Source organism: Anopheles merus, chromosome 3R, assembly GCF_017562075.2.
Source record: "Anopheles merus strain MAF chromosome 3R, AmerM5.1, whole genome shotgun sequence".
In the NCBI taxonomy this organism is placed as follows: Eukaryota; Metazoa; Arthropoda; class Insecta; order Diptera; family Culicidae; genus Anopheles; species Anopheles merus.
The window spans coordinates 11,071,980-11,093,543 of NC_054084.1; the positions used below are offsets into that span (position 1 = coordinate 11,071,980).

The window sequence follows — 21,564 nt, forward strand, 5'->3', positions numbered from 1 at the left end:
AGTAATTGCGGCAGAATATGTGCTCCAGTATGCAAGTAGCCTTATTATCACATGCTTTCGTCTGCGGAGTCGGCGGGCGCTGACACGTGTGCGCAAAAGGTGGGTGAAGCGAGCGCACAAAGAAAAAAAACACACACGCTCCCAGCAGCCTACTTTGGAAAGTGTAATCAAGAACATTTTCGTTTAACAGGTGCTGTCGACACACCGTTTGCGCTGCACAGGCGTATAAATGGAAGCAATTTGTTTGCGGAAGCGGATGGGAGCAGCGTACGTCCCCCGGAAGTTCATGCTTCAAAATTTAATCTGGGATGGGTAACGCTGCCTAGCAAATGGGCGTTTTGAGTGTGGATGAAGCTTTAGGGTCGTTTTTAATTTACAATAATTCATTTTGGCAATAGGCTTTTGTTAGGATTTATCTTTTCTCTCGATACGACGGAATGGAAAAAAAAGCTTTTATGCACTTAATAAGTTCTTCAAGTAATTGAAATAGATTAGATAATAACTCCTACCAATAGAGTAGTGTAAAAAGAACAGAATAAGTAAGAAATATGTGCATTTTACTGCAAAAATCATTATTTTCTTAATAAATCTTAAAGGACACTCACTTTAACATCCTTTTTAACATCACTCACGCGTATACTCTTAAATAGCGAACGAATTGGAGCTATGTAATAAATAATTCCAATCAATTGCTTATAAATAACCATCCAATTATCATAAATTGTACGAAAACAAGACAGCAGAAATCCGAAAGCACCAGAACCACCACCTGCTACGAGCCAAACGACAACAGTGAGGAAATAAACTGATAACAAGAAGCTATAACTGAAACCAAACTATATTTGGCCAAAGGTGGCTGACCTCTCACCATTGTCAATGTCGACCTCCGGTTCGAAGGACCATTAATCTCAACCGATTATGATTATGATGTCTCGCGGCGCTACCTTTGCTGTTGTTTTCTTACTTTCCTCTACCCAAACATGGTTTGAGGTTTTTTGCTGAGCACCAACCGCCCTTTTCCGGTTCTCCTTTTATTCCTAATCCTCTCCCCAAGGCATTTTTCGCTTTTTGTGTGTGTGTTTGTGCCTGTAAAGCAGGACATTTGGAAGATTATCCGTTCGCGATAAGAACCATCGAAGCGTTTGTTTTTTCTTCTTCTATTGCTAGCTTCGTGCCCTTTTTGGCATTTCTTTATACCTAAATAAAGTGCCATTTGCCGGTGAAATTGCCGGCCGCTCTTCCTGCTCCTTTTTATCAACTCACAAACTTACACACCGTGGAATATTGCCCTCATCGTTTGTGATGCAAAGGGGTCGCATCACAACACCCGGCACTGCCGCCCCAAAACGGCACACCATGATTAAACGAGATTACGAAAACGTGATTTTTCGTATGAATTTTCGCGGGTGGCGAATCCTCCTGCGTTCCCAAATGCCACCCTACGGCATTTTGGTCGAGCGCGAAACAGACACAGGGGGCGTTCGTCGTGTTGTGCTGTACACCCCGGGACGGGCCTTACCTGGCCTGATCTTGCTCGTTGACTATTACACACAGGGACACGGAACATGAACAAATGGAGGCATGCCTGAGCCCGAGAGCGCGTCGAAACGAGCTCGAACCTCGAACGCTTGGGATTTTCCCAGGGGTGATCTCTTTCTTATCTACTTTATTACATTAGCCGCACGGTGCACTGGTAGAATGTGCCGGCTAGAGGATGTTATTAACCTGCTGGGTAGTGTGCAAACCACACAAGCAAAGCCGGGGCATATCGTTATGAGAGATCGGTGGTAGTGCCCTTGTTTTGCGGTTGCCTTGAGCATAAAGGTCCGAAGGCAAAATAAACGTTTTGGAAAATTGCACATTTTAAACTTTTTAACCCGTATACAAAAAGGGACCGATTTTTACGCATTTTTTTTGTTGTTGTACCACAGCACCTATATTAAATTGTAGTAAAATATTTAATTCATTTTTTTTTTCAAGAACACTCCCTCCCCGGCGTACTTTTTGTGTCACCTGCACGCGTTATGAAAAACCATTTTGCTGTACGCGCTTAACCGTACGCAACCGGCTGCGCAGCAAAACGGAAACGAAACTAAAAGCTACGATCCATTACCGAATGGGGCAAATGGAGTTCACCCATCGTTGTTCGACCGGCGCTGTCCGACCGATGGAGCCCTTTTTGCAGAGAAAATAAACTTTCCATCGGTGTGCCTTATTTTCTCCGGCTTCAAGTCGTTAGGCATGCAAACCAACAGAAGGAAAAAAATGTAAATGTAATTTTTACACCACGACACGGAACATATTACATGCGAGACGGAAAAAGGCGGCCTTTAGTGTCTATTATTATTTTTTTTTGGCAAACGTTTGGCGCCTTTGTGAACCCTGGAGAACGAGTGAGAGGATCACATTTTCAAATATTCGTACTATTAACTCACGCGTAGGACGAGCAGACTTTTTGGGACCCTTTGTTTCCGAGACACAACAACACAAGATGCCAAATTCCAGTCCCTTGTTCCATTACTTTACGATCAATAGTGCAAAAACCAAATGAAACCGGTTCCACCTACTGCTCGCACTTCGAAGGACACACCCCAGCAGAAAGAACCTCAGTTTTGGGGGGGCTGAAATTTGCTTGCAAGTTTGCTCTCTTAAAGTGTGGCAACCCCCCTCTCTCTCTCTCATCAAAATGAAGCCACAACATAAAGCGTAAAAACAAATTATCACCATTGGCCATTATTCGATTGAAACTAAGCAACCACAAAAAAAGAAGGAACTGAATTCTTCCTCGAAAGTTGAGCGTTCGTTCCATTCGTTAGCGATTTTGAGCCTGTGGAAGAAATTTAATTTTCTACCACCAGCGGCCCACATTCCAAGCGGCCCCAACACACCCGGACCACCACCACAGCAGCTCCACATTCCTCGACGACAGCGGCTCGATAAAACTGAACACACTTGTGAAAAGAAGTGCCGCACACCACACGCCAGCAGTGTTGTAGTGTTGTCCGTAGCTCCGGGTCCAAGAACGAACCTAACGCCGGAACGGACAAGTAAGCAAGAGGAAGAGGAAGAAGAAGAAGAAGAAGAAGAAGAAGAAGAGACGCGGCACACACTCGGTCATGACCGGATTTCTGGCGAGGAACGGGAATTTATTCCTCCAGAGCGAAACCAAAAACCGGCCGGAACACTTCGGACAAATCCTCCGGGTGCAAAGGAAGAGCACGAGTTTGATTGCACCTCGCGGAGGTGGACCGGCACACTAGAACTGGTGCTGTCCGTGGGTGGAAAGAGTGGTGCGGTGGTTCGTCTATTTTCAAAAACACACACACACACACACACATTTGCCCATCCTGCTGGTCGGTGTCTCCAGTCGATGGGCATTGCAAAAAACGGACTCTTTGGAACCACAGATGGAAAAAGGGACACCAACGCGCGCCGCAAAGGAAAGGAAATTCGCCTTGTGGCAGGCGAACAGAGAAGCCACAGGAAAAAGTGGGAAATACATGCATACATAGACACACATGTGTGTGCCAAGGCAAATAGGGAAGTGCAGGGCGGGCAAACACGAAAGCACCAACGGAAAACTAGGACAGCGAAATTGTCCACGGGCGCGCGAGACTTGTGGAACAGCAGCTCGGTGTGTATGCATTCATTTGCATCTGATTCGGTTCTGGGAATCTTTTTCCCCGCAGTTTTTCTTTGCTCTTTTTTTTTTGTACGGATAGGGAAGTAGAATAATTCCCGCATGGCCGTGCGCCATGGCGACAGGAAGTCAGCAAACGTGGTGCGCACTGGTTCGGTACACCAACTGTGTGCCGCCGAACGGCCTTCGAACGGACAAGCACACGAATATTCAAGGAAAGTGGCGCTCAGTGCCGGCCGGTTGTGAACGGGCGGGGATGACAATTCGTGGAAAACTACCCCACTCAGAGATGAGATTCAGCGTTTTTTTTTATTTCTCAGTTTGTTCGTAGGTAATTTTTAGTACGTATTTAACAGAAATTGCTATTTAAAACTTTTGCCAAAGAGAGAAAGAGATAGAGAGAGGAAGAGAGAGAGAAAGGAATAGCTTTAGATGCCTCAGGAACACACTGAATCGATTTTAATACAGTTAAATGGGCTCTAGCCGGATGAAGACGCCTAAGTTTTATCAAATCAGATAGGATGGATTACGCTGCCCGAGCAAAGTGAATGTAAGTCTTCTTTGATTACTACAAATATTTTCCTTTTTCGTATCTTTTGGGTTGGAAAATGTTTTTTAGAAAAAAGATTTATAAGAATTCTTCTTCCTTTTCTTGTGCTGGAAATCGATCACATTAAATTATTCTCCCCACTTTCGCTTCTCATTTTCCACATCCGAAACACATTGCCATCTCCGTCACAGCCTCTTCGGTCGGTGGTCGGTCTACGGTCTTCTAGCGGGGCTTTATCCTTGAGCGCAGAGCGTCGAAAAGTTCTTATCATCCGCCCACACACCTCCCACACACGCACAAACTCATCCGATGACGCTTGTTCCTTCCCGCGAGACTCCAGACCAAATTTTCACTTCAATATCTGCCATCCGAATGTCATCCATCCACTTACTGTCGTGTTTGGGCCGCAGTTTACATTTTTGTCTGTCCCTACACGGTGCCCCCATGCGACCGTTCTCCCTTTGGCGGAACTGCTCTGTCTTCGCCTCCTTGGGATGGGCAAGTAACTTCCAACTTTTCCGTTAAAACCCGCCGAGACGGAGAAGTATCAACAAAGCGGGTGGGTTAACCAACCGTCAACACACACAAACACAAATAACACCACCAACCGCATCGCGTTGTTGTGCCTTTTGTTGTGTTTTTCTTGCAGGGGAAGAGCCGCGAAGAGTTGGTCGAGGAGAACACACACACACACACACACACGCTTTTCATCCGCACCAAAGCGCATCATAAAGCAACGGTTGCTTTGATGGATAGGATACATTTGGAAAAATTGATGGCGCTGTGGCAGACAAGCAGAAAGAGGAAGCGGAAGAGCCACCAGCTTGACGCATTTCAGTAGCACAAGTTCGATTTGAGTCGAGCAAAGTTGTTCCAACTACACACATCAGCTAACAACAAAAAATACCACCTCAAAACACACATACAGAGTTTCCGCCAAGCTAGAGAACGGAAAGCAAAACATTATGGAAACAGCCCAAAGTGCCTTGAGGTGCGTATGTGTACGGAGGGGGGATGAAAAGTTAGCGCCCATTTCCACAGCCTCCTTTGGCGCTAGACACGTGAGATCGTGTTAAAATCGTCATTTTCCATCGCGCCGCTTCTCACTTCTGCAAATAAATGCTGTTCGTTAATGTTTGCGCGGCTTTGGTGAGGCACGGTACGTCGGTTGTTTGTTCTTAAAACGAGTAAAGAGGAAAAGCCGTCCGTGAAAGTAAAGTGTTGGTGTTTTGTTCTCATTCCCGGTCGATAGCAAACGACGCTGCTTTCCATACGCTTTGATATAAAATAATGAATTTGTGCCGCGGAAAACAATGCTAACCGTAGCGAACAAAAAGGCACTTGAAACTACCGAGCCAGTGGCATATTCCTTGGAGGCTACTCTAGGCCTACTAGATCGTTTTAAGTGAATCTTAGTTGGTGGTTGTTTGGTTAAAGCGGGCCAATGTGGAACATCAAAGAAATTCAAACATGGAAAGCCTTTTGTCTACCAACTGAACCTTTCTAAAACAGTCCCTACAATTGTTCAAACAAACTTCAAAATATGTCAATGAGGTCCTTGAATGTTGAGCAAAACATAAAAGTAGCGACACCATTGGCATGCGCGTTCTCTATGACTGCGCAAAAGAAAGCACGCGTGTGGTTCATCCGTGAAATTGGTTTGTTGATTTTTCATTTACAAATTTACGATGGCGCAATGTAATGACAAATGGTAAGAAGCAGCAAGCAAGCAGCAAACATGCTGACACTTGCACATGTACTGCTGCTGTAATCGGCTTAAATACAAACACACACACACACACACAACCGCCTTTATGTAAGAAGTATTAACTGATGCGGCAAACAAAGTCCCAGTCCCGCCATCATGCATTTGTTAATCATTTTTCACATTCGTTTCAGTTCCTTCCCCAGTTCCCACCGGTCCTGATGATAGTAGGTTGTTGCACACGGCGGCCACTGAGCAGGGGCCCCACTGGTAAGCTCGCTCTGCAATTGCAATTGAAATTGATTACTGATGGAGTGTAACGTTTGCTTCATTATAATGAAACGCCGGTGCCACGCCACGCTCATCAGCCAGTGATGGAGGTTGGCGGTTTTAAAATACCGTTCCCTTCAAAAAGCCGCTCATCATTTAGTTGCATTCTGTGTGCAGCATTCATGATAGAGGCGTGGACGATCGCAAAAGGGCAAATAGGGAACGCAGAAGGCGAGAGAGAGAGAGAGAGAGAGAGAGAGAGAGAGAGAGAGAGAGAGAGAGAGAGTTGCGGTTTGACATTTAAGTCGATAAACAATGATGGTGGTACACTCGCTCTGTGTGTGCGGTTGTATCGACCTTATCAACAAATGATACCGCCACGATTGTATGACACCGATGGCACTGTACCAGGATAGCGTACAAACACACACAAACGCACACGCAAATAATAGGGACAGGCCTGCGGGAAAAAGCCACCACCCCCCATCGGTATGCACCCGGAATAGTCTCATTCAACGTCAACGGTATCGCGCGGTTTCCAATTGTGTCACCCACCTCCTCCGCATCATCACCTCATTTCCATTGGTGTGTGTCCCCTCTCCTCACTTCTCTGTGTGTGTGTGTGTGTGTGTGTGTGTGTGTGTGTGTGTGTGTGTGTGTGTGTGTGTGTGTGTGTGTGTGTGTGTGTGTGTGTGAAGCGACCCTTCCATATCATCGATGCCACGCACGTACAGTATGGTGTGCGGGGCCATGACTTTTCCGTGTGTGTCAGCCGGGACAGGCGGCTCCTCTTGTGGACATGCGTACAGGATTACCTCGGCAGTTTTCTAGCCGGATATCTTGAAGAAGGTTTCGGGGCCGTGGTTTCCCGATGAGGTAATAGATGTCCCGGTGCCATATTTATGTTCATTAGCCTAATGAACGGTGAACCGTGAATGCTTAATGTGTGCACGCCTCGATATCTTTGACCGTGGAACGGAGTGAGCGCCACGCGTGCACAGGATGAATGGCTTCCGAGATTCGATCGATGCGCGCCACACAAAACTTCGGTGTACAAGTGGGAAAGATAGGGCAGCTGATTTAGATTTAAAGAGAGCGAGAGGGAGAGATAGAGAGAGAGAGAAACTCTAACCGGAAGCATTGCGGAAGGAATCCGATCAGGATATTTATTCGCCAAAGGGGATAGTTGGTGTGTTGGGAGAACTCACTTCGGCCATTCCCAGGACCTTACCTTTGGAAAGGGTAATGAAAACTAATTAGCTATCCCTACCAACCAACAACCAACACACACACACACCTGCTACCCGTGTGGAAAGATATAACACATCGATCGAAAACCGACTATCATCGAGAAATCATTAAGGCTTTCCTTGGCAAAGCGAAGATGCGGGGCAGTGGCCTTCCGGTGTCAAGATCTTTCGCTGCAGATACCGCGCACAAGTTGTGTCATTTGTTTTGCCCCATGACAGTTGATGCAGTTGTACGCTGTTCTGAGGGTAAAGTACAATTGTTGTTACACTGTAGGGCATTCCCCAGCTCCGGAAACGTTTGCTTGAGAGCATGAAGACGGAGGGGGGATACAAAGGGGAAGAAGCCTTACAAACACAAATCTAACGACGATATGTCCATTTCCGCTTAGCGAAGGTGTAATTATCAGCCGTGATTTGTATCCCACAGGGCAAAAGGCCGGGCCAGGGTGTCAGCTTTGTGTCAAGATAATGCGGAACCGTTGCACAATATTGCTAGGCGGGGGGACACAAATGTCGTTGTATCTTGGTACTACTAAATTGAGTGCTTATCTGGTTATTGGATCTTTGGAATTTAGATTCCCCCCAGTGCACTTCTCTAGGATTGAATAGGAAGGCTAAATGATGCTTGCTGCTGCTTGGTGTGCAATGTCATTTAATGATATGGTTATTGTTAACTCTAAATTGCTGGTGCTTGCACAGCTCGAGACTGATCAGTGACCTCTCCTCCTCCAATGACAATAGATAGCTTGGTGGTTGGAGCAAATGAACTGTCCAATGACTTTCTAACGTTATATACTACTGCACTTGGTGTATCTGTTAAATTGAAACCCAAGAATTAACCTAAGCTGTTCTTAGACGTCAAAAGATTTCTGAGCAATTATGTTTTATCATTAAAGTCGAATAGTCACACACAGTCAGTCCTAATAAAAGCATCTAATTGCGGTCTACGCAAGATTTGATTCCAAGACTCACAGTATGGCAGCCCGAGGGTGTACGCATGTCACCATTTAAGCGCTCTTTGAACAGTGTGTATAAACCTAATATGTGCAAACATCAAGATTATATCAGGCATCATTCAAGAGGCTTAATTCTTAACTTTTAAGTGTGTTACAGTTATTCTAAAATATAATAAAAATATATTTCTGTACAGAAAGAAAGAACCCATCTGGTTCGTTGAAAAAGCAAAGCTCCAATGAGCCATTTCAGCCATTTGATTCCCGTGTCAAAAGAACAAAACACATGCCACTAATGAAGAGCCACCGAAAAATGAATTAAGGAGTAGGTTCGATTTTTAATGACATCCACAACCACATCGCACGCTAGCAAAAGTGTCCAAACTCAGGGGTCAAAAAGCAATACGCAGCAGCAGCCACGTGTTCAATCAGTTTGGCCGGATTGAACACATGTGTGTACCACACAGCCAACGCCCGGTGGCCATCTGTAGGAGGGCAACATCCCTGGGAACGGGAGAACTTTATTCAATTTCTCAACCGACCGGGATGCCTGTCGAACCACCCGTGCGAAGATGACACAGCCAATCCAATGCGACACACCGTACACCAGCCATGTTCGAGTTGCCCATACGGTGCGCTGTTGACGTTGTGTGTCGTCGTCGTCGTCCTTCTCCTGCTACGATGTACTATTCCTGCTGCTGCTCCTGTTGCTACGTCGTTTGTTGTCGTTGGCCATGAATTATTTAACAGGTTTTTACCACCGAAAACTCAGCGTAGCTGCACGTGAAAAGCAACGAACAGAAGCCGCAGCAACCCAACCCATCCTTTTTTTCTCGCTCGCTTAATAGAAGTGTCTTCCTTCGGTAGTGTAGTGGTGCTTGGTGTGCGCCACCGTGCGTGAATTCATTTCTCAGTACCACCTATTTATCAGCTACACAATAGCAGCACCACAAGCAACAAAAAAACAAACTGATCGAAAAGAATATGATGTGAATAAATTTTTGCTCACAACCGACCGCGCGTACCTTCTTGAGTCCGTGGCGTTTGTATCCACACAGCTGTAGCGATATTATTGGACGGTGTGGGAGAGCTCGCTCTATGCTTTTACAATCATCAGAGGGGTGTCAAAGAAGGGGGAAAAATACATATTCCGGCAAAAATATGCTTTCAAACCCGCCTCATGAACATTAACAGACGGCTGCTTATCTTTCCCTACCCGGTAAATGCTGTGCTGTCTTGTGAAATATGTCACCACAAACGAAGCAGAAAGCGTATGACAAACGTTGACATGTTGTAAACCACGAACAAGGTGGTGTCCTCTATACCTAAACCATATCAATAATTTGCTTTATATTCTTTATACACACACACACTTACATATAAAAGCAATCCAAAGTACCCCACCAGTCGTACCAGCAATCGTTTGCAATTATCCAAAATCCTCTGTGTGTGTGCACAATCAAACTCGGAGCAACTCTTATCCACGGCGTAAGCCCTCGAGCCCGGTTTGTGTGGCAGCTAACAAGCTAAATCCGCCACGATTCGCTGCTTGGGAAGTTAAACGGAAACCGCAACATTACAGGGTTTTCGAGGATTATATAGACATGTTCAGCGAGATGTAGATTTGTTCAGGCATATAATAGACTCTTTCAGCGAGATATAGATTTGTTCAGGCATATAATAGACTCTTTCAGCGAGATATAGAATTGTTCGGATGTAGGTGTAGACATGTTCGGTTATACTGTAGAGCTGTCACTTTCGTACCCCTTGGACTGCAGTTTGGATCATTCTCATCAGAAGGTAAACAAACGATTTTGTAAAAATATGTTTGTTTTAACTAATTCCTGTATTGAACAGCTTGGGGAATGATTATTAGCTTCTTTTAGGACTTTTAAGAATGAAAAATTGAACCCTGCGGCACAGTGTGTAAACAAAACAACTGACAGCTCTACAGAATCGCTGAACATGTCTACGCCTACTTCCGAACAATTCTATATCTCGCTGAAAGAGTCTATTACAGGGTTTTCGAGGATTATATAGACATGTTCAGCGAGTTGTAGATTCGTTCAGGCATATAATAGACTCTTTCAGCGAGATATAGAATTGTTCGGAAGTAGGCGTAGACATGTTCAGCGATTCTGTAGAGCTGTCAGTTGTTTTGTTTACACACTGTGCCGCAGGGTTCAATTTTTCATTCTTAAAAGTCATAAAAGTAGTTAATAATCATTACCCAAGCTGTTTAATACATAAATTAGTTGGAAAAAGCTTATTTTTTCGAAAACTGTTTGTTTACCTCCTGATGAGAATGATCCAAGCTGCAGTCCAAGGGGTACGAAAGTGACAGCTCTACAGTATAACCGAACATGTCTACGCCTACTTCCGAACAATTCTATATCTCGCTGAAAGAATCTATTATATGCCTGAACGAATCTACAACTCGCTGAACATGTCTATATAATCCTCGAAAACCCTGTATATGCTCGAACGAATCTATATCTCGCTGAAAGAGTCTATTATATGGCTGAGCAAATCTACATCTCGCTGAACATGTCTATATAATCCTCGAAAACCCTGTAAAGCCACATCCGAAGTGGTGGAGGGGGAGGGGGTTCTCTTACTGGTGTGCCTGCTCTGGGGGAAGGGAAAGATCGCACAAGAGCACAAATAGGGTAGGAACAGAGCAGGGCCATAAATCGGATAACGAAAGAAATTACGCGAAACCTTCGAAACCGCGGTGTGTAAATTCCGTTCCGCAACAAAGTGCCTCAAAGAGGGACAGAGAGAAAGAGAGGAAGGGAGAGGGAGAGAGAGAGAGAGAGAGAGAGAGAAAAAATCAGCATAGAAGGCACGAACGAACACAGCAGCACCGGGTCACGAACGCAACGATCGGGAAAATTCTTTCTCCAAAAGCTCAATCCCTCCATGGCAGGGGACGCGCACATGACTTGTGACGTGGGGCGAGTTTTCTTGTAACTGATGAAAAATATCTCTCCAATGGTGCGTGGAAAATGGTGGCGATTCTTGGGATAAGGAAGACGGAAAAAAGGATGCAATGAACGATATGGACTTACACAGCGACCGTCCGATAGGAAAAAGGTTCGACGGCGAGTAGTAGATCCAGCGCGTGGTCCTTGTGGATTGTGTGAATCAATAAAATCCGAATATCTCCATTCCGAACGGTCCAAATGGTTGCAGAATGGTTTCGACTCTTGGCATTTGCTTGTTAGAGTTTAAGGTTTAGAAGAATTGAGTTCTTTTGAATCCTCGCCTGAAGAAATGCCACTTTTTGCTAGCTACAACTGCAAGTTGGACCTGTGGCTTTGTAAGTTAATCCTTCTTAAATATGTTTGGGGTCTATTACAAATGACATAGACAGACATATAACTTAAAATGTAGCAAAAACTGAACATACATCATGTAAACTAACATTTAAAGAAACTTAAAATTGTATTCAAAACAGCAAACATATTTTACAAAAGCATTACCTCTAGAGCTTGACTCTTCTTTTGTCATCATCAGTTGTTGCACCATTACTGTAATATCTCAACATCTCACTCTTTTCTTATTATTTTATGTATTTTTTCAAATAAACAATTATTTATTACTATGTATATAATATATCTTTCCCAACACATCACACTCTTTGTTATTTTGTTTGTTTTTTTTTTTTTTTTGGAACGGTTTTACACTCCGTGCTCTTCTCCAGCGGGGGGGGTTAAGGGGGTTATACAATACATACAAACATAGATTCTGCAATCATCGTCTATCCTGCCCTACCCCGGCGTAATGCATTGATGTGCATCGCCTGTTTTGGTTTATCTTCTATCCTTAATTTCCTCGTTTTTTTACAGTCACCCAATGTGGTGGCAGTCAATGCCGTGTGTCGATGAGTGCTTTTTTGATGAGTCGCTTTGAAGAGCAACATAAAAACTAGCTCATCATTGCATCGGACTTCTGCCAAACGTACGGGAATTGAGTGCATTTTACGGTAATGCGTTTTTCCTCTTTCAAACGCTTCGACTTTTTTTTCCATTTTTCCTACGAATAATCTGCACACCGATTTCCACTATCATTTCGTTGCATTACCATACACACGTCTTTCTCTCTCTCTCTTCTTTACAAGGCTAGCACTCACTCAACATCTGTTTTCGCGATTAGGTTCAGGATTTTTTCCTCTGATGTTTTGCTTTACCAGGATTTATCAAACATTGGTTATTAGCTTTGCCCGTTTTTTTTTGTATTTACTCTCAAACTGCACTCACATCGGATATTGGTTTATATTGCATGAATTGTGAGAAGTGTATGTGTGTATGTGTGTCTGTAAGTGGGTTAGCTTGTAAGTAGTCTATTTGCTTTTGGGTATAGGGGTTTTTGCATTAAATTATTGGCGATTCGCTTCCGTTCGTTCATTCGTTCGCTTTCTCGCTTTACTTCTGTTTTGTTTATTTATTGGCATTAAGAGTTTGATAAATCTGCGCTGCGTACACAAACACATACACAGGACACACGCGTACAGAAAAAGCGTATAAGCCCCTTCCTGCTCTTCTCTTCTCTTTGCCCCCTTCATTGCTTCTTTACACAGTATCACACTCGACGAAAACACTCACAGAGATACACACGCACACACATTGATGGATGTACATGAAATTCGAATCATGAGAAAACACAGACTCCTTCTTCTTCGGTTGAAGCACATCAGGTTCACGTTCTACACCTTTTGCGGGGTTACACGAGGAGAAGGAAAAACCAAAGGGAATCGGGAAAATCCGAGTTGCTGGAGTACGGTATTGGGGGTGGCCAATACGTGGGCTTGAATTATTTAGCAGTCAGAGGAAGCAAACATACACAGACAGAGACATAACACGAGGATCCTTATCTCTTTTACATTACTGCATACGTATCTAAAGGTGGCCAGGTTAGCGCGCGCCCCCCGGCTATTGATGATCCTTCATCCTTTCTGCTCCAACTGCCTTTTCTTTTTGCACCGAAACCAACAAACAACGTTAAAAAGCGCACTCCTGTATAATTTATCCGTGTTCCAATACACGATGGACTTTAATATGATACGCTTAGTGCGCGCTTCGGCAACAATCCATCTCTGCGTACAAGACACACGTGGAGAGGATCTCATGATCCTTGCGCCACTTTTTTAATTCGCTTCTCCTCTCCAACCCTTTTGGACATGGTTTTTCGTATAAAAAATAATTTTGTTTATCTACACTAACGCATTCGTGGCATCTCGATATTCGATATATATTCTACGGCTCTAACGATTTGAAGCATCGCTCTCTTCTAGTACTTTGCAACAACTAAATCTGGCCGGATTGATGCACACTCACACAATACACACACACAGACCCCGCTAGGGGACGCTCGAGAGCTTTTGATTTATGATTTTCAGCGATTTTCGTTTCGTTTTCTCCTAAATTTTCGTTGTATCGCATACAGCGCATTTACGTCAACGTTGCTTCTAGCGGTGGTGCACATACAGTCGGGTTCATTGTGTACTACACTGCTGCTTGAGTTGTGTTGCATCTGTCAGCCTCAAAATGGATCACACGTCGGATCTAAGTCTTCAAGCGCCGCGACAATGTCGCCTCGGGGGTTACTACTATTCGTCACACTACCTACGATTCCTGCCTATTCTAACGCTTCCATCTACATAACAACCCAAAACAACACAGCGACACTCGCAAGTTTAGCTCTCTGCTCAGAGATGCACTTCAGACATTCGTTCCGATAACTTCGTTGGAGTTCGTAGCACTAACGGCTGAAGATGTAGGGTTTATAGCCTAGCAACCGAGAAAGAACGGAGCATTTGCTAGCTAAACCCACTCACGGGGAGTTATCCACATAGCCAGTGGTGGCCACTAGCGGACGCGTTCCATTACTGCTAGAAGCTGCCGGATACACGTGCCGACAGGGCTGGGGTGAGGTCGGATTCGATAGGCCGGACTCGTGTATCGGCGACAGGGTCGGGCTGCGGTTGCGAATCACATTCTTGCGACGACTGCGCCGGTAGCTCATCGGTGGATGCACCGGACCGCGGACGGATGATCCCGACGTGGAGGACGGCACCGCAATGTCACCCATCAGCTCGGGCAACTGTTCCGCACAGATCATACCGCCGCCACCCTTCAAACGGCGGCGTGCCGGTGGCGGCAACACTGGCATCGTGATTGCGCCAGATGAAGAATCTCCCGCACCGCGTATGGTTGACGTGGGCAGCAGTGAGTGCAGCTGCACAGAGGGAGATCCCGGTCCGGACGAAGATGTCGATGGTGTGTTGGAGGACGTGGAGGACGCCGCGGCTGCTGCTGCTGCCGCCGCTGCCAATGCCGATGCACCGAACCCGGGAACTGTAAGCAGAGCACTGGCGAACTCACTGGACGACAGTGGACGTATCTGATTTTGACGGACCAGTGCGTTTTGCTGCACGCAGGAGCTCGCAGCAGAGGAGGAGCTGCCACCGGAACTGCCAGCAACGACCGTCGTGCTGCTGCTACTACCGCCGCTCGCCAGATTCGTCCGACAGCGTGGTCTCCGGTAGCGATCGATCATACGCATCATGTGCCGCAGCCGAACGACGGGCCAAGGCCTTACGAGTCTTGCCCGGGGCCGTTTCGGCACAGGGGACACACTGGCCGGCGATGCTACACCCGCCTCCTGCACCAGCTCGTTCCCGTTGGCATCGGAGTTTAGAATTTGTATCGCCGAAGAGTCGGACGACGGTTCCCGCTCGATTCGATCGCACCCACCCGCACCATCATCCCGCTCCTTGATCGCGCGGACTGCGATCGCACGGGTGCTACTAACACTAACGCTACTACAGTTATTGTTGGCACAGTTTTCATTACACGTCAGTTCTGGTGCGTCGTGGCTGTGACGCTCGACCGTTGCGGGCTGCTGCTCTGTCACACTTCGATTCCTTCCTTCCACTTCCTCCAGCCCGTACTGAGCGCTCATGACCGTGCGGCTGCCCGCAACGGACACCGTGCCGGAGATGGTTCGCATGTCCACCGGCACGTCCGGGCTGTCCGGGACGCTCGAGCAGCAGTTCCATTTTCTCTTCCACCGATGGTGTGACTTGACCGTGGCGAGCCTATCGCTCGCACAGCACAGCCGTCGTCCACCCTCGACCAGGGTCGGCTTTTCAGCTCCCCTCCGACAGGGATGCACATCGTACGGATGGAGATGATGGGTCGTAGAGTCCCCATTCGCCGGTTGTCCTGCCGCCGGTTTCTGCATCTGAAAGCTGCAGCAAGAGCACCGCTCCGTGTACTGGATGTACGCCTCCTCGGACGTTGTCGTCGTAGTGGTCGTAAGCGTCGTCATGGTGGTTGCGAGCAGTGTCGCTGCCGTTGCTGCGGCAAGAAAATCGTTCCCATGGTGATGATGCCGATGGTGATTGTTGTTGTTGTTGGTGGTCATCGTAGAGGACGTGTGAGCTGCCGCCATCTGCCGGCTGTACTGCGAGCAGCAGTGAAACGTTCGCGTGCCCTGACAGTTGCCGGAGGTACTCTTCCCTTCCGTCGGCTCTTCGTGCGGATCGTCCTCCAGCATCGAGCAGAGATAGAAGGCAGCCTTCTGATGGTGATGGTGCTGCTGCTGCTCGAGATGTTCACGCCGTCGCTCATCTTCGCCACCGCCCGTGGACGTCGTAGTAGTGGTGCTGCTGGACGAACTCGACGCAACGTTAGCGGTCGCCGTGAGTGTACGCACACCGGCAGCGGTGATGTTGTTGCGACACTCGGTACTACCACTATCGCAGCAGTGCAGCGTGCGAGGTCGCACCCGGTTGAGATCGTTTAGCTGGCCGGGCAGAATGATGGCGGATGTGTGAGTCTGTGTGTTGGCAGCACTGCCGCGTCCCACGAACGATACGCCAGCCGGCGAGGCGTTGATCGTGGCGTTAGTCTTCTGATTGATCGAGGAGCAGATGTACACCTCGGGGAACTTGCGCGTTCCGGCGTGTGTACAGCTGGAGAAGAGGGTGTTGTGCTTTGCGGCGTCAGCTCCACCGAGCTGCGGTGGCCCATTGGACAGGTGCGTCGTGCCGCCGCCTGCTCCGTTCTGCTGAGCCGCCGCTGCCGCCGCTTGCCGACTGTTGCGTATGTATTCGTACGTCGTAAGACCCAAAAACGAGATGTAGATGTGAAAGAAGCAGAGATGCAAGAGTAGCCCAGCGGCAATTGCCGCCAGTATTCCCAGCGATGCCACAAACACTAAAAACACCGTGTGATGCAGCCCGATACCTTCCGCGACGGCCGGTTGGGTTGTCGTGTTGGCTGCCGCCTCCACGGTCGTGCCAGTACCGTTCCCAACCGCCGAACCGCCAAATAAGCCACCGACCGTCCCATTGAGCAGGATGTCCTGGGCGGAGGTGGTAAAGTTCTCGAACAGCAGTCCACCGGTCACATCATCGCCCGCCGTACTGGCGGCGGTGGTCAACTCAAGCTCGACAGCGCCCGTCGTCCCCCCATCGTCCGCTCCGATCGGGGCAGTGGTGGTGGTGGTGGTGGTGGTGGTGGTGTGCAGATCGGCCACCTGCACCAGCCCGAACCAGGCGAGATTAAGCCACCCGACCGGCTGCACATGGTACAGCACGATCTCGACGAGGGCGGCGGCCAGTATGACCAGTGCCGCGATGACCGCACTCACCACACACATCAGAAAGGCGACATAGTTCCGGCCACCGACGCAATGGTTCAACCATTTGCAGTGATGATCGAACGTGCCGACGCACTTGTTGCACACGCTGCAGTGCTTGGTGCGGGCGCTGGTCGTCCGGATGTTGCACAGGTGGCACCGCCCGTTCTCGATCACGTGCGTGTGCCGGGTCCGGTCGAACTCGGGCACGACCGTCTTGCTGGCGGGCGCGATACGTCGCAGCTCGGGATCGGCCGGATCGAGCAGCAGGGCGGTTAGGTGGGACGCGAGATGCAGCAGGTACAGGCCGGTCAGGGCGATGTAGAGCGGAGGCTGGAGGGATGGTTCTAGGGCCGGTATCAGCACACCGAACGTGGAGTAGCCGAACAGGGCCAAAGCAAACCAACCGACGAGCTGGAGTGGATGGAGTGGCAGTTGCAGTCCGTGGACGCGCCGATCCTTCCGGTACTCGGAGGCGCCGAGGTTTTCCTGGGACGAGCAGAACCGGTTGCGCGTTAGTTTAAGCGCCCGCTTGGAGAGCTGCTGACGGACACGCTGAAGGATCGAAGTTGAGGACGGTTTGCTGCCGGTGGGACCGGTGCTGAAGGAGTACACTTTGCTGCCGGTTTCGTTGGCCGGTTGTGGTTCGGTCGGAGCGGCTGCGATTCGGTTGCTTCTCCGCAGTCCTTGCTGGTGGCTCTTGTCGTGGGGCGTCGCACGCTCGACGATAGACTCCGTGAGCATGATACACGGTCCCGGAAAGGTGAAGGGTGGTGGTGGTGGCAGCAGCGTTGTTACAGTGACCGGACAAGGGCATCCTATGGCGCGCGTTCCCGGCGAACGGTTTCATAAGATCGGTTACGACGTTCGCTCGTTCGTTCGGCACTGCACTGGGGTGGGGTAACCCCGTGTTACGGTTAGTTGCACATCACACACGCGACCGACACCCTCCACGGCAATACTGTGTCTTCACTTACTTCAAGTAACTTCGAGCAAGGAAATCGTTACTTCACTAGAGCGTCCTGTGTGTGTGTGTCCTATGTCAGCTCCAAGCAGCTGAAGCGATTTAGATAGAGCGTGATAAGAGCAATCGGAGTGTGTAGGTGTCGAGACGTTAGCCGTCCCGGAGAAAGGATGCGTTACTATGGGCAACAGGATAGGGTCGCAGACACCACACCACAAAACATCTACACTGTCGCTTCGTCTCTACCGAACAACCGAACCAAACACACCCGATGTTCGTTGCCGAACCATTACACAACCACTGCCGCTCGTTCTCGAAAAGAATCACACACAGACACGTACACACACTAGCGCAAATTTGCTTCCATGCTGCACGAAATTACATAAGCGGCATCGTGATCCAACACAGTCCAACACAAACGGTTTCACACCGTAGACACAAGCCGCTCCTGTTGCTCTCGCGCGCTATCGAAACCAAAAGGACCAACGAACGACGAATGGAGCTGTAGATGAGGAGTGAAAGATTTAGTAGAATGGACACACACACCGACACTCAGACGAGAAAAGGGTGACAAATAGTAATCGGAGGAACAAGCAGCCACAGAACTGCAAAGGGAAAGAACGCACGGGGAATAGTTTGAGTAGTCCTTCCCGTTCGTTGACGTTTCACGTAGTCGGCGGCGAAGTTGTAGTGCCTCTGCTGCTTCGTTGCTGCGTGACGTTGCTAGCGGCGGCAGTCCTGCTCATCGTCTCTAGCTGAACGTGAACCATCCGTTTTGTAGGTGTCTGTGTGTGTGTGTGTGTGTGTATGTGTGCTTTTTCACTCGCTTTGAGGAATTGGTGCCGGTCTTGCGGATTGCAAAAATCGAAGGTCTATTTTGTCGATCCACCAACAGTCCGAAAGCCCCCAACAGTAGTCGCTCGCTGGTCGTTCTTGCGACCTTATACTAATACACGAAAAAAAGGCCACGTCGACGGCTTGAATGTTTCGTTTTCGCCCACCAACCAGCCAGCGCCGTGCGGAGCACACTACAAAGCACTAGAAAGCGAGCGCCGTATCACTTTACCGTGGCAAAGAAAATGGGCACAATTTTCCACGTCCTCGTTTTTCACCGCCACCATCTCACCAAACACGACCCGGAGTTTTCGAGGATAATACGGGCTTGATTACGTACGCACGCGGTGTACGAAGGATATTTCCGTTTTTGTCGTGTCATTCAGCGAGCCATAGTAACCGAAGCCGAACTTTAGCACGCACACCGGGGGGGGAGCGGCGAGGCTTTTCTATTTTCTGCTTCAAGAAAAACCACCGTAAGTAGTCGGACACGGACCGATTTTCACTCACAAGATATTCACACACGGGCAGTTTAGTTGTTAAGGAACTTTTAATGCCGTTTTTTCTCTAAATAACTTCCACAAAACCGATTTCGTTGCAAGGATGGCTCTCCTAACCCGGAACGTGTTTCGAACTCTTTCCAGCACTGTACGCTGGAGCGTGGCGGTCAGGCAATTTGGGTGTGTCTGTGTAACTGCGTGGCTGTGTGTGGGCACGCGAGCCGGATGCACCGTTTTGTTACTATACTGTGTCCTGATGGCACCGCTGGACGCAAAACCTTATCGGGACCCGGAGACGACCAATCCCGGACAACCGACTTCCTGCACGGCTCAGCTACTACTAAGCACCACTACTGGCAAGCGTTAGCGGACGAGTGCCGAACGGCCGAACGGCCATCACGAGAGGGCTACGAACGCACGGGAATGTGTGCTCGGCCGAAAAATGCCAACACGCGCGCGGCGCCTCCATTCCATTCGGCACGAAGTTTTATCAATATCGAAGGGGAAAACTCGAAGGGGCGCGACCGCGTTTACACGGCGAGGTTCGAGCGCTTGAGTGCGCAGACGGACACGTAAAAGCCGGTAAGAGTGGGAACACAAAACTTCCAAAAAAGAGCACTTTTCAAGGATGTAAGTGAAATATTGTGACATTGTAGAGTTTATTTTGAAAGACAATTCAAATATTTGAATAACAAAAGTACATTTTAAACCCAGAATCGTTCAAAAAGAAGGGGCAAAAACCCGAACCGCCCGGTTCACAACCGCGCATGACCAGTTTCCTTGTTGTCGAACGTAAACAAACCATATTGCTTGTTTGAAATCGGGCGGGTTTTTGGTGTTATCCTCTTCTTTTACCCCGCTATCCGTTAGTATGCCCAAGCGTGGAGTAAAATTTTACGTAAACCCTAAACACAACTGACTCTCACACACCCCCTTTCCAGCGAGTTGTTCCCAAGTTGCTCCAAAAGTTACCCAGTTTCCGTAAGGTCCGAAACGACGAGGATACTGATTAGTGCAAAGGTGGTAAGGATTCGTTTCCTCATTGTTCAACGCAAACCGCCCCACCAAGTACCCGCTTCGTGACGATCCTTTTGCATACCTTTCGGGCGCAAATAACGACCCTTTTCCTAGCCTACTCTGACGTCACACCTAGGAAACCGTCGTCGGCATGAATAGTCGCGTAGTCACGTCGTGCTGGGTACGTTTCTGCTTCGCTTCTAATCGATTACCGCCATATGGCTTACCATCTTGAGCGGGAGCCTTTTCCCTCTTTGCTAAAACTATTACTCATTTGAAGAGGAAAAGAAAAGAGCAAATGACACAAATAGACGACGTGAGGGCTAAAAATAAAAACGGGATAATGGCAATACAAAGCGAGCGAGGCGTCGTTCATTATGTGTGGCTGAGTGGGCGAAAGCGCTCAAAGGGCAAAGGTGAGCGCGCTGCTAACCTGTAGGGCATTATTCCGTTCCAATGACCTATACACCAAGTGAAAAGTCGCACCGGCAATCCGTTTATGGTGAAGTATTGCACATAATTATGGATTATTGTGCTGCTGCTTGTGTATTTTTAAGATGTAATCGATCGGTGCCTATACCTGCGATAGGAACAGCATTTAAACAGTCGATAGAACTTTAGTATATAAAAAAACTTTTGATTCCATTTTTAGATTGAAAAAAGTGTAATTTTCCACATTTTTAACAAGAGAGTCGGATTAGAAATTTCCTTCTCAGAGGCAATCCTGCTTTCCGCTTATACTTGCCGATATCAACGAATAAAAAGCAGTTGTGAAAAGAAATCGAATTAAGCCACCACAACATTTCACACACGACAACGGAGGGTGGGAGAGACGATTTAAGTCATTCAAATCCTTCCTGCTCACCTTACGCAGCCCAGCAGCTTCCTATTTGCCGCGGGCAGCAAATTTACGCAGCAACGCAACGCAACAACACGTTCTCACCCGTCTGCCCGCCACAACAACAATGTCTAATTTGCGGAAAGTCTGTGTTGAATTTCCATTTTTACTCCCTTCTCCTAATACTCTCCCTTCTCCTTCTCTACCCTGGAAATCGAAATCCCACCGCTTTATCACAACATCAACGCACAACAACCGTATGCGTAGCGTAGCACTGGCTTTGGGGGCGCGTTTGTCTGGGAGGAGAAAAGTCGTCATATTAACTTTTATGTTTATGTCGGCGCAAATCGCGTTCCGAAAATTCGCAAACGACACCAACACACACACGCACAGT

General features: G+C 48.0%; 3 protein-coding genes across 6 annotated transcripts in view; 1 reads left to right on the forward strand and 2 right to left on the reverse strand.

Annotated features, from left to right (window-relative positions):
* Positions 1–21,564, reverse strand: part of LOC121597959 (tRNA-dihydrouridine(16/17) synthase [NAD(P)(+)]-like) — an 85,520-nt gene that overhangs the window by 53,035 nt on the left and 10,921 nt on the right. The gene's annotated exons all lie outside the window — the stretch shown is intronic.
* On the reverse strand, positions 12,044–19,651 carry LOC121597957. 3 transcript variants are annotated; one of them, XM_041924319.1, is made up of 2 exons: positions 19,563–19,651; positions 12,044–18,483 (listed from the first exon to the last, which is right to left on the reverse strand). In XM_041924319.1, exon 2 carries the CDS (start codon positions 17,759–17,761, stop codon positions 14,204–14,206), a length of 3,558 nt encoding a protein of 1,185 aa, XP_041780253.1. In that variant the 5' UTR covers positions 17,762–18,483; positions 19,563–19,651; the 3' UTR covers positions 12,044–14,203. The 3 variants fall into 3 exon arrangements, with proteins under 3 accessions (XP_041780253.1, XP_041780255.1, XP_041780252.1); XM_041924321.1 differs by having other exon boundaries at positions 19,594–19,646; XM_041924318.1 differs by lacking the exon at positions 19,563–19,651 and adding an exon at positions 19,433–19,496.
* LOC121597964 lies at positions 18,407–19,909 on the forward strand. Its single transcript, XM_041924329.1, has 2 exons — positions 18,407–18,483; positions 19,457–19,909. The coding sequence occupies exons 1-2, from the start codon at positions 18,478–18,480 to the stop codon at positions 19,889–19,891; spliced, it is 441 nt and encodes a 146-aa protein (XP_041780263.1). The 5' UTR covers positions 18,407–18,477; the 3' UTR covers positions 19,892–19,909.

Excerpts from the sequence above, each read along its gene's own strand:
- LOC121597957 (XM_041924319.1), bottom strand. The coding sequence starts at position 17,761 with ATGCTCACGGAGTCTATCGTCGAGCGTGCGACGCCCCACGACAAGAGC.